This window comes from Stomoxys calcitrans, chromosome 3 (genome assembly GCF_963082655.1).
Source record: "Stomoxys calcitrans chromosome 3, idStoCalc2.1, whole genome shotgun sequence".
In the NCBI taxonomy this organism is placed as follows: domain Eukaryota; kingdom Metazoa; phylum Arthropoda; class Insecta; order Diptera; family Muscidae; genus Stomoxys; species Stomoxys calcitrans.
The window spans coordinates 91653862-91671149 of NC_081554.1; the positions used below are offsets into that span (position 1 = coordinate 91653862).

General features: G+C 43.0%; 1 protein-coding gene across 5 annotated transcripts; it reads right to left on the reverse strand.

The window, feature by feature from the left end:
* Positions 1–3939: 3939 nt before the first annotated feature.
* Positions 3940–14737, reverse strand: LOC106090850 (hepatocyte growth factor-regulated tyrosine kinase substrate). 5 transcript variants are annotated; one of them, XM_013257185.2, is made up of 7 exons: positions 14568–14737; positions 14258–14342; positions 13926–14190; positions 8019–8255; positions 7832–7957; positions 7606–7722; positions 3940–5871 (listed from the first exon to the last, which is right to left on the reverse strand). In XM_013257185.2, the coding sequence occupies exons 1-7, from the start codon at positions 14596–14598 to the stop codon at positions 4282–4284; spliced, it is 2451 nt and encodes an 816-aa protein (XP_013112639.1). In that variant the 5' UTR covers positions 14599–14737; the 3' UTR covers positions 3940–4281. The 5 variants fall into 5 exon arrangements, with proteins under 5 accessions (XP_013112639.1, XP_013112637.1, XP_059220937.1 ...); XM_013257183.2 differs by having other exon boundaries at positions 7820–7957; XM_059364954.1 differs by lacking the exons at positions 13926–14190; positions 14258–14342; positions 14568–14737 and adding exons at positions 8341–8449; positions 8771–8976; positions 9076–10957 and having other exon boundaries at positions 7820–7957.
* Between the last annotated feature and the right edge of the window lie 2551 nt (positions 14738–17288).

A 17288-nucleotide genomic window follows, 5' to 3' on the forward strand; every position in this document is an offset into this window, starting at 1 on the left:
CGCATTCCCGATGATTGAAACCTCAGCATACTATGTCCCGTACACAAGAAAGGAGACAAGACGGAATGTACCAACTACAGAGGAAGAAGTCTCCTCCCCATCGCATACAAGATACTCTCGAGCGTACTGTGTGAAAGATTAAAACCTAAAGTCAATGAGATAATTGGGCTCTATAAATTCATCTTTAGACCTGGTAAATCTACCCTGGACCAGATATTCACACTGCGCCAAATCCTGAAAGAGACCCGAGAAGTACAAATCAACACCTACCATATTATTGTTGACTACAAAGCCGCTTTCGATAGCCCTATACGTTCACTGGTATTTCAAGCCATGTCTGAGTTTGGTATCCCTGCAAAATAATAAGACTCTGCAGGATGACACTTTCTAATACGCGTTCCTCCGTAAGAATAGGAAATAATCTCTCGGAAATAATCTCTGATTGCATTTAATACCAAACGAGGTTTCAGACAAGGAGACAGCCTATCGTGTGATCTCTTTAATATCCTGCTGGAGAAGATTGTTCGAGATGCAGATGTGAATAGATATGACACACTAATCACAAGAAAATACATGCTACTCGCCTATGCCGACGACATCGACATCATAGGTCGGTCACCGGAAGTAGTAACTGCAGCCTTTGAAAGAATCGAAAGTGAGTCAGCGAAAATGGGTCTGGCAGTAAATGGAGATAAGACGAAATGGATGGTTTCAACTCCCAAAACGCCTTGTATAACCGAGCAGATAAAGAAAATGGAGAAAGCTAGGAACCACAACTTAAAGATAGTCAGCAAATTTATCTACTAAGGCACCGCCGAAACTGAAATGAATGATAACAGTTTTGAGATAAAGTGAAGAATAATACTGGCAAACAGTTTCGACTTTGGATTAAGTAGCAGTTTAGAAACAAGGCCACCACTCGACAGACGAAGAATGCACTATACAAGCCACTGATCAACAGCAATGCCATGGCAGCCTGTTGTACGCACCGGATTAGCCCGATGGAATCCTTATCGCCTGCCGCCTCATGACCCCCAGGCTGCCCCCTCAGTGTACGTGTTCGTCTTTTTTCGTCATGGGAGAGTGCCTTCTCCGCATGCTTCTGGTCCGTGCCGGGATTGAAAAGAACCCCGGACCCTGGTTCTTTTCGGTTTGCCAGAACCGCCTTCATCATCGGTCGGTGTCGGTGAGGTGTAACCGGTGCATAGAGTGGATACATTTCCGTTCTTGCTCTGGCCTAACTTCACTACGGGAGTATGGTCATACTGGCTATGTCGCAAGGTGCTGTGCGAACGTAGCCAGCAGTGGGTCACAAGCGTTGTCGTCGTCGCCTTCGGCGTCCTCGTCGTCGGACTATGTGACCCCCCCGACCTCTCCCGTACGGCAATTTACGCAACGGCAGCATCCTAGCCCTTATATTGCCAGGCCAGTGCCGGGAAGTGTATCGTTCTTGCAGTTAAACTGCAACGGACTGCGTGGCAAGATTCATGAGATAGTGGACTTTATGAGTCGGAAGAGCATATTGGTCGCAGCGATCCAGGAGACAAAGCTGACCAACACCTGCAGCTTGCAAAGTTGTCACTGTTACAAAGTGCTACGTAAGGATCGCTCAAGGAATGGAGGTGGGGGATTGGCCTTCGTTATACACCATTCCGTGCAGTATAGACCTATCTCGCCTGCGCTTGTCGCTAGTGACCCCTACATGGAATGTATAGGGGTAGCAGTCAGGTCTGGTACTGCCGAGATAGAGATATACAACGTGTATATACCGCCGGTTGGTAGCTGTGTCCCGATTAATGGCCAGGCTTACAACCCCGAAATAAGTGGGTTGCTATCTGGCCATAATCGTCTGGTTCTAGGGGATTTTAATGCGCATCACACGTCATGGCATTCTCCCCTAGGTAACGATCAGCGTGGCATAGCTTTGGCAGGGCAGATAGATAGCTCCACGTTTTGCACGGTGAATGAGGATGCCCCCACTAGGATTACGAGGAGGTGCAGCAGCTCGCCAGACATCTCAATTGCATCCCCTGATCTCCTGAGTGACGTATCCTGGCAAGCCGTCATCTCTTTGGGGTCAGACCACCTCCCCATAATTCTCACCATCGACCGACCACCCGACTTCATAACTTCTGAGCGCCGGACGTTTATCAATTATAAGAAGTCCGATTGGACTGGCTTCAGAGGGTATACTAATCGCCGCTTCAGTGAACTGCCACCCCCTCTTATGTGCTTGTGGCGAGCTGAATCTGGAAATAAACAGGATAGTCAACGAACATAAGCGGAATTTGTGGCTGGAACACTTGAAGCAATGTAACTTAGGCACCGGTGTAGGCAAACTGTGGGCCACTGTTAAGTCACTCTCGAACCCCGGTAGACGGGACGACAGGACCTCAGTCACTTTTGGCGAGATAACCGTGACTGATCCGAAGAGATGCGCCAGGTTGTTCAACCGTCAATTTATTGTGCATCCCGAGAGAGACAGGGCAAGGAGGAGAGCCATTCGCCTTATTCGTGGTCTCCGAGCCGATGAACAGCCATCACAATTTACCGTGGGCGAAGTTACGAATGTCATCTGTGGCGCCAAATCCTCCAAGGCTTTGGGCCCCGACGGAATCTCTACATTAATGCTGAAGAATCTGGATTCACCTGGAGTTGAGTACCTTACCACTGTCCTCAACCTGTCATTGAACACTCTTATAGTTCCCGATGTCTGGAAAATGGGCAGAGTGATCCCTCTACTGAATTCTGGAAAAGTCCCGAGTTTGGGGGAGTCGTACAGACCGATCTCCCTTCTCTCACCAGTGGCAAAGACGCTTGAGCCATTACTCCTCCCGAGCCTCGTAGGAGAATTTCCATTCGCCGAGCATCAACATGGATTTCGGAGACTGCACAGCACAACAACAGCTTTGCATGCCATCACCACACACATTTGCCGTGGCTTCAATCAGCCCAGGCCATGTGATAGGACGGTCCTCGTGACACTGGACCTATCGAAGCATTCGACACGGTCAGCCATGCCAAATTATTTGAGGACCCTGTGGACGCACCCCATCTTAGTCGCAGAGTTCCTGGGTCAGACGAAAGATAGAACACAATAAACTGCTACAACAACAACTACCCGTGTTGTTATATGGTTCTGAGGCATGGGTACTTGTGAAGCAGATGAGGCAGTGAATGGAGTATTTGAGAGAAAGATTCTTCGTAAAATATATGGACCAGTTGGCATTAATGGAGAATATAGGCGTCGTATGAACCACGAGCTGTTTGACGATGATAGCATAGTTACACATATCAAAATACAAGGGCTGCGTTGGCTAGGTCGTGTTGTCAGAATGGATGAAGAAGCTCTAGCAAAGAAGTCTTTTGAAGGCACGCAAACCACGCAAACCGGGAAGACCAAAAACCCGATGGAAAGATCAAGTGGTGGGAGACACTTTGAAACTTGGTGTAAGAGATTTTAGAATGAGCGCAGAAGTTCGAGGCGCTTGAAACAGTATTCTACGTTCAGCTAGTGGAACAAATGTTCTGTCATAGCTAATTAAAGGAAAGTAAGTAAATTGCGGGAAACGAGGGGCTCAACGGTGAAAATAGAACAAAGTACCAGCCATAAAGGCCGAAAAAAATTAGCGCGTTGAGCAAAAATGAAACTCTGCACACAAACGCAACAAAAGCAACGCGGAAAAGTTAAAAATTCAACTTTGACGCTTAAAAGCGATCGTCATTTCTGCGCTGCCACACGTAAGTAGTTTTTTTTTTGTCTTCAAACTTTTGCGTGTTGATTTTTTTACATTTGTTTGCAGAGTCCCCTTACTCCGTAAAATCGCTTAAGCGGCCAATGTAAGATTTATTTTTCAATAAGTCTCTTTAATTCTGGAATTTTAAGGCTTGAAATACTGAAACTATTGATCAAGACGAAAAGAACAACTTGAAAAGTAATCATTTTTTAATAATAGAAATTTTATTTAATAAAACAATTAGTTTTTGAACCTATATAGTTCCATTCAAAACGTTCGTCGTCAATCTTTCTTCAAATAATATAAATAATAATTATAACAATGACCATAATGGTAGCAATCATCGTTATCATCATCATAAATCATAATAATAATACAGTAGTAGTTGTAGTGGTAATAGTATCCATATTCGTATGTGTAATTGTAGTAATGATAATAATATGACTTAATAAGGGAATGCGAAGCCTATGACCGAAACAAACATTCTCTAAAACATTTTCTTAACTGTAGTCCTTAAGAGGATCACTCTACGCCGCTTTCCACCTCAATCGAAACATATCAATTCGGCAGTCGCTGGTTCCTCAACGGGTGGCGCTATTGGTTCGGGTTCGTGTTGAGGTGGAGCTGGGGCCGATTGAACAGCTTGAATTTGTGTTGCAGCAGCCTGTTGTTGTTGTTGGGGTAAATGCATTGATGGCATGGGCTGCGGTGGGGGTTGGGCTTGAGCTTGGAGTGGAGCCTGATGTTGTTGTTGCTGCTGTTGGTGCACTTGCAGCTGGGGCGAGGATACATTTGCCATGGTGGTTTGTGTCGGTGGTAAATTACCAACGTTTGGTATAGGCGAATGGGCATGCATAAGATGTTGTTGTTGCTGCAACATAACATGTGCCAGATGTGGCTGCTGATGTGGCTGCTGTGGTTGATGCTGCGGTAGTGATGATACACCTACCGGTCCTTGATTATTTGTCACGGGTATATTGTTGTTGGCCTGAGTCTGGTGGTTCTGTGTTAATTGGGACTGTTGTGGCTGCTGTGGTTCTCCGCCCAACGCTCCCGGATGATGGGGTGATTGGTGATGCTGCATCATGCCGGGCGGCAAATGGTTTTGCATTTGAGGTTGATTCATTGATGGTTGTTGTTGCATCATCATATTACTTGGTTGTGGCAAACTCTGAGGGCCATTGGTTGGCAAGTTCTGGGGCCCGTTTGGCGGCATGCCACCTGCTGGATGCGAGTACATTCCTGGCATCACCTGAGCCATATCAGCTTGTGTTGTTGTATGCGAGTGGTAGGAGGGCATGCCTCCGATTGCTCCTGTGTCCGTTGTGGTGGCATTGGGGTTGTATGGATTGTAACCAAGACCTCCCGGTGCCCCTGGCATGGGCTGCATGAAGGGAAATGTGGTTTGACTCATGCGATATTGGGCCATCTGCTGTTCTTGGCGCAACTGCATTTCTCGCTCCTGCTCCTGTAGTCTATGCAATGCCAACTGGCGCTGATATTGCAAATATTCCTGTTTCTTTTTTCGCATTATTTCTAACTTTTGAGCCATTTGTATCTGCCGTTGGCGTTCTTGCTCCTCTGCCATGCGTCTGAGGTTTTCTGAGTGTTCGTGTCTTAAGTCATCTAGAGCAGCTCGAGAATCTTTGATTTGAGCCAATTTATCCTGTAATTGTTCGTACCACATGCGTTTATCGTCCAGCTCTTTGATAAACGACAACTGTTGTGAATGCAAACCGGTCAAGGTCATGAAGAGTGTTTGCACTGAACTGTCATTAGCGATACTGCGACCACGACTTGAATTTGACTTCATGCGATTTACAAAGATCTCAACCTGGGTACGCATATTGGCGGCAAATTCATCGATCTTCTGCTCATCCGTTGATTTTGGGCGAAAATCGTTAACATTTAAGGGTAGCTGTTGCTGACCCGCCTGTGGTTGTGGTGTTGGTGGCATAGGACTGGGAGCCGATGGGCTGGCCAATGGTGAATCATTAACTTTCCGTTGTTCCCAGTAGCTTCGATTTAAATATTTGGCCAAATCTGGATTGGTTTCTTCGGGCTGGGGCTCTTTAGGTGCTGGTGGGGCTTCGGGACTGGGCGAACGTTGTTGCATGCGATAGGCAGCTGTAGTCTAAAAAAAATTAAAGACACCAAATTTAGCAGCAAATTAATAAATGTCGATAATAAAACAGTTGATAATGCTATTTAACCCGTTGGGGGATGATCAAATATTTTTTCTGCCTCGTCTAAAGATACAGGTTTATATATTTATGGAACTACTTGGACTCTATTTGGTATGGGTATTGGTACAAGGTGAGAAACCAAATATGGTTAGGTTTAATTGGCAGTCTGCCGTCAGACTAACTTAGAAGTCTCCGTCCAATGTGATACCACAGGAACAAGAGAAGGAAGATGCTTTCAGTTCCTACCATTTAACCATTCAGATCGCTGTAAAATGCCCAAAAATATCCGCTAAAACTGGTCAGTTCTCAAAGAAATGAGAACTTAAAGTGGAACTTCTTCTAGCTGCCAGTGCGGGACACACACACAGCAGATGTTCTATAGTCTATTCTTCTTCGACGTTTTTGATGATAACTATATGCATTTTCATTATTAGGTTAGAAATATATATAGCAGCCCCCGTAATGTGCAAACTTTTAGGGTCCTAGGTGGTTCAAGCGTTAACGCCTTAGCTCTAAATATTTAATATATCAAAGAGTAATCTCTACCCGTTCTCAAATTTCCCACTGCCCACTGTGGTACGGCACTTATCTTAGGCCTGCTCAAAATGACCTCAGGCTACTGATAGGGGTTCTGACTGGCCATTGCTTCTCTGATCGTTGCTGTCAAGTTATACGATTTTCTGCAGAGTTTATGGGGATCAAAGACGATTAAGCAGCTCTATAAGACGAAATCAGGCGACAAAGACCCTAACCTTGCAAAGACATAATTACATGCTAAGTAATACCTTCTGGGCGGTTATCACAGAGACCATCCAAATCGTCATCTTGCGGATTGGTATCCACCCCCAGAAGCATTAAGGTAGAACCTCTAGATCAAGCGACATAGCAAGCGGGTCTAGACAACATTCATGCAGACACGGTAGCAGATGCGGTGAATAGCTACCGGTTAGGTCTTTGGAGATCGACCGCCACCCATTGCACCTGAAGAAATTGACCTCCCCAACCGAATCAATTAGACGAAAGATAGAACAAAACACACTGCTATAACAACAACAACGATATATGCAGTCATGTTATCGGGGCATGAAACAGATGATTGGAAGCCAATCCCGCAGACGGGAATTTCCTTCGAAGGTTTAAACACCGAAAACATTGTTCAGCGGTAGTCATCCTCAAACTAAAACCGATACCCCAGTAGTCGAGTCCAAGTACCGGGAACGACGGTAATGGATTTCTAATGAAGGACTACTCCACCTCTGCAGATCTGCAGCTACAAAAACAAACTCACGTAATGCTGGCAATAATTATGAGTGTTTCAGGCAATAACAACTTCTCTACTAAGAGATTTTGCTCTGCCAATCGGCATTTGGTTCCGTCTATAGATACCTAAAACTTGAGTGGAACAGTACTCCCCTGTTGTTGTACACTGACTCCATCCATGTTGTTGTATACTGACTCCATCGCAGCCCTTCTTTACTCCAAAGCTTTGTTCTCGGGTTCATTTTGTTAGCAATAATACAACAAGTATCTTTTATCACAATTGTTTAAACTGCGTACAGCAGCTGCCTTAAAAGAAATCCCTCGTCTAGCCTACTACCCGCAATGGGTTAAAGTTTTTGATAAATCATAAGATAAGATAATAGTCATATGTGCTAACATATAAATCAAATATTAACATTTACCTGCTGTTGTTGTTGCTGCTGTTGTTTTTTACTTTCGGCCTCCGATTGACTCAAAGCCAAAGCCAATTGCAATTCTTCTTCTTCCTTCAATTCTTGTTCCGTTTTGCGGGGGGGTGTCTAAGTAAAACGAAACACAAAAAAATCAAAACAATTTCAAGTTAGTCACACACAAAAGAAGGGAAAACACAAAGATTAAGACACACATGAGACATACATCTGTACTCACCTGCACCTGCTGGGCCAATGAACTGTTCAGATATTCAGCGGGCAAATCACTTTCCGCCGAGCGTGCAGCAGTCTTAGCCGATGTAGGGCGTTGAATTTGAGCATAGCAACCATCACAAACACGAACCTAAGGAAGAGATTAATAAATGTTTATAATGTTTCTCTCTTAATTGTATATCGCCACTTACAATCTTCTCAATGCCAAATTTGGGCAAAGGACATGATTTACTTGTACATTGTCCACAAAAAACTTGGCCGCAATTGCGACAGTGATGTTTGCGATTGGTAAATGTGAACTCATCGCGACAACGATGACATTTCTTGCCATCCGTCCAGTTCGGAGCAGTGTCCATGGTGAACATGGCGTCGGCCTCCTTCAACTCTGGAAATGGGTGGCCTTTTGCTTTTAATATGGTCATAGTATCCTGTACAAAAATAAAGAAGAGATTTTTTGAAAATGATTAAAATGTGTTAATATTTTTGGTAAAAAAAAAACAAAATCGCCATCACCTCCTCTTGACAATCTTCTACGCTTAGCTCTTCATCTGTACTCATGTTGTTAATTTATCTTCAATTGTTTAAAACAAAGTATTCAATGCGATGTATGTTAAAGATTTTCCTAAATTTTAAAATAGAAGACATTTCTAAAGGCACTAAAAGTGCAATACATTGATAGTCATTGGATCTGTGCTTATGGTTCCAAAAATCTATCATAGGAGGGAAAAACTGGTTTTTCGGATATTTAATTTATATATAAAACAAAATAAATAATAAGAACCAACTTTGGCGAAAACTTCATTCAAAGTCAAGTCTCAAGTCAATATATGGTAACAAAGAAAGCCCATAGACTGAGGGAGTCAGGAACCTGACGGTCCTCAAACTTTGGGATTTTGCTGATCGGCGTGCCGACAAGCTAAATGTGGCGCGACGGATTATTTACCACAAAAGTCCTTCCTTTATGACGGGCTGAAGTTTTTTCGCCTTTCCCGGGATGAAAGGAGCTTCTTCGAACAATAGTAAAAACTGTCAGGCACTGGGTCACGGGTCATCAACTGGTGGACGGGAACGAAGCTGACCAGGAAGATCACGCTACGATATCAGTTGACCCTAACCAGTTCGAATTTTTTTTGGTAGGGAGAACGCATTCTATCATAATAACGCAAATGAAGTGTGAGCTGATGCTATGTGTTGCAGGTTGACAAAGGCCCTGTGTTCGGGTAATTTGCAACACAAGACGTGACTTACCCAGAGACTGAGAGAGCAGTCTTGGACTGCTTATAGAAGTCCTGACTTGACGTCTTTGACGTTGCTTTGAACACAGGGAGAGACGGACTTCCACCGAGTTTGCTGTTGTTGTAACTACATTTTAATGTGGAGGTGTTGATCCTCGTCAAGCTCCTGTAGGTGAGCAAGCTCGTTCAGGTCCAAAGGACCGATCACCGCAGGAACAGAGTGGCCGTTGGTTATTTAAAGGCGCCAATAACTCGCCTTATCCTGTCGAGCATCATAGGCTCTCAGTATTTGCCGGTGCCACCCGACCTCTCACTGAGACTCTCCGCACGATACCGCTGATTGCCAGCGACTGCTGTTACAGCTACTCCGGATGGAGCATTCCACTATCCGCAACCTGTGGGTGCGCCCAGTATCTCGCAGCTAAACTTCTCGTGACAGCAAAGCACACCACACAGATCGGACCTTAAAGTTCCAGTTTATATGGTGCACACAGCTATTTGAAGTGTAACTTTTTTGGCATAAACTTGTATTTCAATTCAATTAGGCGGAGTGAAATTTACTTTGAACACATGAGAAAAAGAAGAGTAATATCAAACCAATCGTCATGATGAAAACCGATGACAGGTTATGTCTGCTAAGTTTTTTGTACAAAATTTGGAATGTATAAGACTGACATCACACGGCACGTCATGTTATACGCACACAGAGGTAGCAGCCCTTACAAATGAAGGACACTATCGGATCAATCCAGTACGTACAACCGGCTGCCATGAGATTGACTAGGGAGTGGTCGATGTAGTTGCTATCGGATTACTTCTGAGCATGGAATTCAAATTGGGGCTTATTAGGGGTTTCTCTGCTCGTGTCCGGGTCTGCAAGGACACAGGCTTTCCTTTCTGTAGAGGCGGTTCTACTGTGATCTGGGTGATCTTGCGAACGGAATGGGATGGGATTTCGACGTAAGGTGCGATAAGCTCAGGCGAAGTTAAGTGCTTGAGTTTTCTTCTCCCGCTCTGGTTCTCCACTTTTCCTGTTCCTCTTATTCGTGTATAACCTCTGGATATAGTCCGAGGTCTCACATCTGCTTTCTCCAAACTGGTCCAAGCTGGACTCCGAGTATAAGGGATTGTTGGGATTGTTGGTTAATACAACCTGGTAACAAATAACGAGCAGTTGCGAAAAAATGATGTTGGGAACATTGAGCTGTCATAGTTTCTTGTCGGGTTTATATTCTAATATGGCTAACAAGTCAGCAAATAAAAGAAATCAGATCGGTTCTTCTAGAATTCTGGATTCATTGTTTGAAAAGTTTATAAAAAATCTGTCTGGTTTTGGTCATTTTCCGTATTCTATGTACGTAGCGCAGAGGTTAGCATGTCCGCCTATGACGCTAAACGCTCGGGTTCAAATACTGGCGAGAACATCAGTAAAAAATTTCAGCGGTGGTTATCCATTCCTAACTGCGGATTGCCGTTCGGACTCGGCTATAAAAAGAAGGTCTCTTATCATTAAGCTTAAACTTGAATCGGGCAGCACTCAATAATATGTGAAAAGTTTGCCCGTGTTCCTTAATGGAATGTTCTTGGCAATTTCGTATTTGCAGGTACGAATTAAGGTCTCATTTTTGCCCGGTTCCTTGATGGAATATTCATGGGCAAATTTGCATTTGCATTTTGGACTTCCCTCATCACCTCAGGTCTTCTGATACTGGTTAGTACTGGTCTTTTGATACTGTTTCCACAACAAGAACAAAGTCAATTTTTTTTAGATTTAATGCAACCCCCTACTTAAAAAAAGTATTCATCGATTGATTTTATTAATCTAGTTTCACACAAAACTTTTATATATGCCGTAAGGTCACTTGAAATAAACTGATTTGAAGCTTTCCACCATACTATTGAAAATAAATGGTGTCATTGGTTAATTTAATTATACGTGTTTGACAGCTTTTGACATTCGCCAGTGGCGGGCAAGTGCTGCTACCGATTAATTCAGCATTTTTGTCGTATGTTTTAATAATCGTTTGGTACTTATAATTGTTATTGTTGTAGCAGTGTGTTGCACACTGAGGAGGCAGCCCTTGCCGATGAAGGTGACTTGTATTGTGTGGTCTCTTGTCACAATCAGGACATAAATCTTGCAAATCGGCATCAATCCATGCTCTGTAGGAGTTGAGGCGACTGCATCTGCGGGAACGTAATTGGGCCAGAACTACTCTGGTTTGCCGGGGGAGGTCAATTTCTTCAGGTGCAATGGGAGGCGGTCGTTCTCCAAAGACTCCATTCACCCGGCAGCTATTTACCACATCTGCTACCGTGCCTGCATGACTTTTGCCTAGACCCTCTTGATATGCCGCTTGATCTAGAGGTTCTCTCATGGAGCGCTGAACCTCACGCTGTAGATCATGTAGATCTATCTTAAGGCTTCTGGGCGGTGGATATTTATCCACAAATCATCATTTGGATGGTCTCTTCGAAAACAGCCCAGTTATGTTTTCGCACTGGTAGGATTTTTGTCTCCTGATGGAAGTGGTCCACATGAGAACTGAGGAGACAGCCCGTCGCAGTTCGGAGGGTGGCATTCTGATGAGACCACACTGGCGCTGCATAACTTACCACAGACCGGCCAATTGCTTTGTAAGTGGTCAACAACGTTTTTTTGTCTGTGGCATTTGGGGTGAATGTGTAAGAGCTGTCAAACACTCGATGGTCGGAATCATTTCTAAATCAATCATCACAGTCAGCTCGGCATTCACCTCACGCGTATTTGTAGTGAACAATGTGGCTGAAGATTTGGTGGCAGATATATTCAGATTTCTTACAGCGAAATGCGAGGCAACTTCAACCTATCGCAGATGTCAACAATGGGTCGAGCCCTGATGCCATGATCGTATAATCGCCAGCATATGATACAATCTCTATGCCGTCTGGAGGTGGTGGAATGGTGGATAGGTAGTGGTTAAAGTGGTGCGGGAGATATCACACCGCCTTGGGGAACTCCATATTTCACTTTACGGTGCTTCGATTTCTTATCCCTAAATTACACAAATGACTGGCGATCACACATATATTTTGAGACCCAGCGTTTCAGGCCTGACTAGAGGGACGTCGGGGATACGGCGAATAGGTTGGGAATAAATTGACGGTTGAACAACCTTGCGCATCTCTTAAAATCATTTACGGTTACTTAGCCAAAAGTGACTGAGGTCCTGTCATCCTGTCTACCGGGGTTCGATAATGACTTAACAGTAGACCACAACTTGCCTAAACCAGTGCCCAATTTACATTGCGCCAAGTGTTCCAGCCACAAATTCCGCTTATGTTCGCTGACTACCCTGTTTGTTTCCAGATTCAGCTCGCTGATTCTGGGGTTAGTGGGGTCCAAACAACGAATCCCATCATGCTCGTCTGCGAGTACCGCCGGAAAATTGGATTGCACTTGGGGTATTCGACCGGCTGGCATAAAGCGAGCGGCTGCTGCGTTATTATCTCGGAATTTCCTCTCAGCAACCAGCACATCCGAGGGGGGTGCCAGTTCACTGAAGTGGCGTTTGGTGTACTCTCTGAAGCGAGTTTATGAAGTCGGGTGGTCGGTCAATGGTGAGAATAATGGGGAGGTGGTCTGACACAAATAGATTACGTCTTGCCAGGATACGTCACTCAGGAGATCACGGGATACAATGGAAATGTTTGGCGAGCTGCTACACATCCTCATAATCTTAGTGGGAGCATCCTCATTCACCATGCAGAACGTGGAACCTTCAAATTGCTCTGGCAAAGCTAAGCCACAGTTGTCGTTACCTAGGGAAGAATGCCAATAACCAGACGATTATGGCCAGATAGTAACCCACTTATGTCGGGGTTGTAATCTTGGCCATTAATTGGGACAGAGCTACCAACCGGCAGTATGTAGACGTTGTATAGCTCTACCTCGGCAATACCGGATCTGACTGCTATTCCCATGCAATCCATGTAGTGGTCACCAGCGCCAGGCGCAGGCCAGATGGTTCTATATAGCACGGAGTGGTGTATCATGAAGGCCAATCCCCTAACTCCATTCCTTGAGCGATCCTTATGTAGCACATTGTATCCGTGATAACTGTACAAGCTGCAGGTGTTGGTCAGCTTTGTCTCCGGGTTCGTTCATCTTGCCACGGAGACCGTTACAATTCAGTTGCACTGGCACTGGCCTGGCAATATTGGGGCTGCTGGTGCGTATATTGCCGCACGGGAGAGGTCGGGGGGGTCAAATAGTCCGACGACGAGGATGCAGAAGGCGACGACGACGACGCTTGTTACCCACTGCTGTCTATGCTCGCACAGTACGTTGCAACATATACCATATGACTATACTCCCGGAGTGATGTAAGGCCAGAGCAAGATCGGAAATGTACCCACTCCATGCACCGATTACACCTCAACGACACCAACAGATGATGGAGGCGGGTCTGGCAAACCGAACAGAACAAGGGTCCAGAAACGTGCGGAGAAGGCAACCCATGATGTTCGTCTCGCATGCATATATAAGTTTACATACTCCGATAAACATTGAGCTTGTTAAACAACTGAAATAAACGCGTATTGAGATTATACTCTGATGGTGAAGCACTTTGTTCTGTATTCCTTATCTTAAATACACTACTCTCTCGTTTTTGTTAAAACAATGTGGATTAAAACAAAAACAAAAAAATCCCCTGCGTGACAACTGTGTTTTTACGAATGCCCAAGAGATTTCTAATTGTGTTAACCATAATCTCGTTTGCATAAAGACAGCAAGGCGTGTCTGAAGGCGAAAATGGTTGACTCTATATAATAATTTCGTCCGGGATTTATTTCGCATGTTAAACATTTAATACTACTCACTTTTATGGCCTGATATCTCTCAGAATTTCGAAATGCATAGGCCCATGTTTGCACCAACTCGAGCATTTTTGCTCTCACATTATCATATGTTGTTGTCTCCAGAAACTGACTAAGCATTGTGCAGTTCTCTTTTGTAAAAACCTCTTCGTGCATAGGTGCACCACAGTTTTTTACCACAGACTCCAAAACCAAACAAGTATAATAGGCAGTATGTGGATTGGTGGAATTCATTTTCTTCTTAATAGCCAAAAATGCATTTTTTGGGCTAAAAAAAAAGAAGCAAACAAACATTATGCACCATAGCACCATTAAAATTTCGCCACAAAACTTACGTTGTGTCCTTTTGATTTATGGCATCACAGCACTCCATAATTGCTTCCCATTTTGGCTCCAACAGTAAATGGTTGGTGGCGCTGTCTGAAAGAGTGAACAGACAAAGGGCGAGATTTTTTCAATTAATACAACGCATTTCCATGCAATCGAGAAAGTTTAGTGATCCCGCATACTGATTTTGTTGACAATTTTCATTTCATATCATTTTAATTGATGAGTCACTTTGGCGAATTTTGTTTTGCAAAAAATTGTAGTAAAATCGGGCAATCATAACTTTTCAGGAATTTGACACACCGAAGCAGAACTTACCCAAATGTTTGTCGAAATTTGTACGAAACATGGTGAATAATTTTTAAACTTTGTATTATTAGAAAATATATGTATTTTGTTGTCGACTTTTTAACTTTTTTACAAATTTCCTGTGTCTTCAAGTCTTACTTTTTCGCTTTTGTATATAAATTGCAATTGTCACTTGCCACTTAATTCTCTGTCTACATTTTCGACCAATCGATTATACGACTTTTTGTTTAACAAAGTCGAAGTCGACTTTTAGTGGATAAAAACAAACGAATATAAATTACAATCGATTGTTCAATCATCATCGTCACTCAAAAGCAGGGCAGCCAGACATTACGATTTTATGTCATTTTTAAGAATTATCGCCTTTGATTTTGGCCTTTTGACGCTTGACGATTTTTGCTTTCAATCCCTTTACGATTTGACAAATTTTTATTTCGATTTGTTGTGTTCGTAAACTTAATTTTGTTGTATTTTCATTTTAATTTTTTTTTTTTGAAAAAATTTCACTGAAATTTTGCCTTAAGCTTAGTATGCACCTCCAGCGAAATTTTCGCTTGCACCCAACTTTAACAATTTTTAGCTTATAAAGTACAAATATGCTAAAGTTAATCGTTTTTAGTAGCAAATCACTTTTTTCATGTTGCATGGAGCTATTAAAATATAAATTTCTCATTTGCAGTAGCGAGAAAAAATTCGCCAATGATTGTTGTGGTACCCTGTTACACCAAGAACATTTCATTTGAGCTGCGTACCTGTACGCGAAATTTTCGGCAACGGTACCGGCAATGAAAATTTTGTTTAGGATATGTCAATGCATTTCCTATGGTAAGGAAAATTTCGATAGAGGTGAATACCGCGAAATTTTCGGTCATTTCGGCGAAAATTTTATTACAATGTTGTCTTTGAGAATCGAGCAAGACCTTTTTCACCCTTTTGCGTAGCTGGTTCGGATCCTTACCCTTTAGAAGTGGTAGAATATATACGTGGGAGCTATATCTAAATCTGAACCGATTTCGGCCAAAATTTTTAGATTTTTTGGAAGTCGTCGGGGAAGTGTTATGCAAAATTGTGTTAATAAATGCGCTTGCAGTGGTTCCTAAAAGTGAAAATCGGGCGAAATACATATATGGCAGCTATATCTAAATCTGAACCGATTTCTATGAAATTCACCGTTAACGTCGAGACTCAAGAGAAAATCCTTCCTGCCAAATTCGGAGGAACACATATATGGGAGCTATATCTAAATCTGAACCGATTGTTTCCAATTTCAATATGATTCGTCTCTAAAAAATGTATGTGCCAAATTTGATGGCGATCGGATGAAAATTGCGAAAATTCCATTAATTTTACTCCAAGCACTACCTCGTAGTAATTCCGGTGACCGACCCATGATATCGATGTCTTCGCCATAGGCGAGTAGCATGTGCACTCTTGTAAGTAGTATGGCATATCTATTCACATCTGATCTCGTATCTCCTTCATAAGCTATCTCCTTGTTTGAAACCTCGTTTAGAATTGAATGATTCGGGGAGATTCAAAACTCCATATAAAAAAGTCACCGAAACGGCTGTTAAAAATAGGCGGAAGTAGTAGTACTCTGCTTTTAGTGAGGAAAATGGCAAAAAACTGTTATATTGGCAACACTTGAAACTATTGCCGGCATCATTTTATACTTTCCACCATAGGATGGGGGTATACTAATTTCGTCATTCTGTTTATAACACCTCGAAATATTCCCATAAAGTATATATATATTCTTGATCATCTCGACGTTCTGAGTCGATCTAGTCATTTCCGTCCGTCTCTCGAAATCACGATAGTGGTTGAACGTGTAAATCTAGCCGCTTGAAATTTTGCACAGATACTTAATATTGACGTAGGTCTTTGGGGAATGCAAATGGCCCATATCGGTTTAGATTTAGATATAGCTCCCATTTTAACCAATATCCAGATTTGACTTCCTAAGTCAAAAAATTACAAGCCGCAATTTTCGGTCCAATTTGGCTGAAATTTTCCGTGTATTTTTCTGTCAAGGCTTCCTACAACTGTTCGAAATACGGTCCACATCAGTCTATAACCTGATATAGTCTCCATATAAACCAATCTCCGGATTTGACTTCTTTAGCCTCTGGAAGGCTAATTTGGTTGAAATTTAGCATGTAGTGCTCTGTTATGACTTCCAACAAGTGTACCAAATACGGTTCAAATCGGTCTATAACCTGATATAGCTCCTACATAAACCGATCTCCCGACTTGACTTCTTCAGTTCTTACAAGCCGCAATTTTTGTCAGATTTAGCTGAAATTGAGCATGTTATGTTTTGTTATGTTTTCCAACAAGTGTTCCCAATTTTTGTCAGATTTAGCTGAAATTGAGCATGTAGTGTTTTGTTATGTTTTCCAACAAGTGTTCCAAATACAGTCCAAATCGGTCTATAACTTGATATAGCTCCTATATAAACCGATCTCCCGATTTGACTTCTTCAGTCCTTACAAGCCGTAATTTTTCAGATTAAGCAGAAATTTTGCAAGTGGTGTTCCTCTATTACTTCTAACAACTGTGCCAAATATGGTCCGAATCGGCGTATAAACTGATATAGCTCCCATATAAACCGATCTCCTGATTTGACTTCTCGAACCCTTACAAGCCACAATTTTTGTCAGATTCTGCTGAAATTTTGCATGTGGTGTTCCTTTATGACTTCCAACAACTGTGCTAAGTACGGTCCAA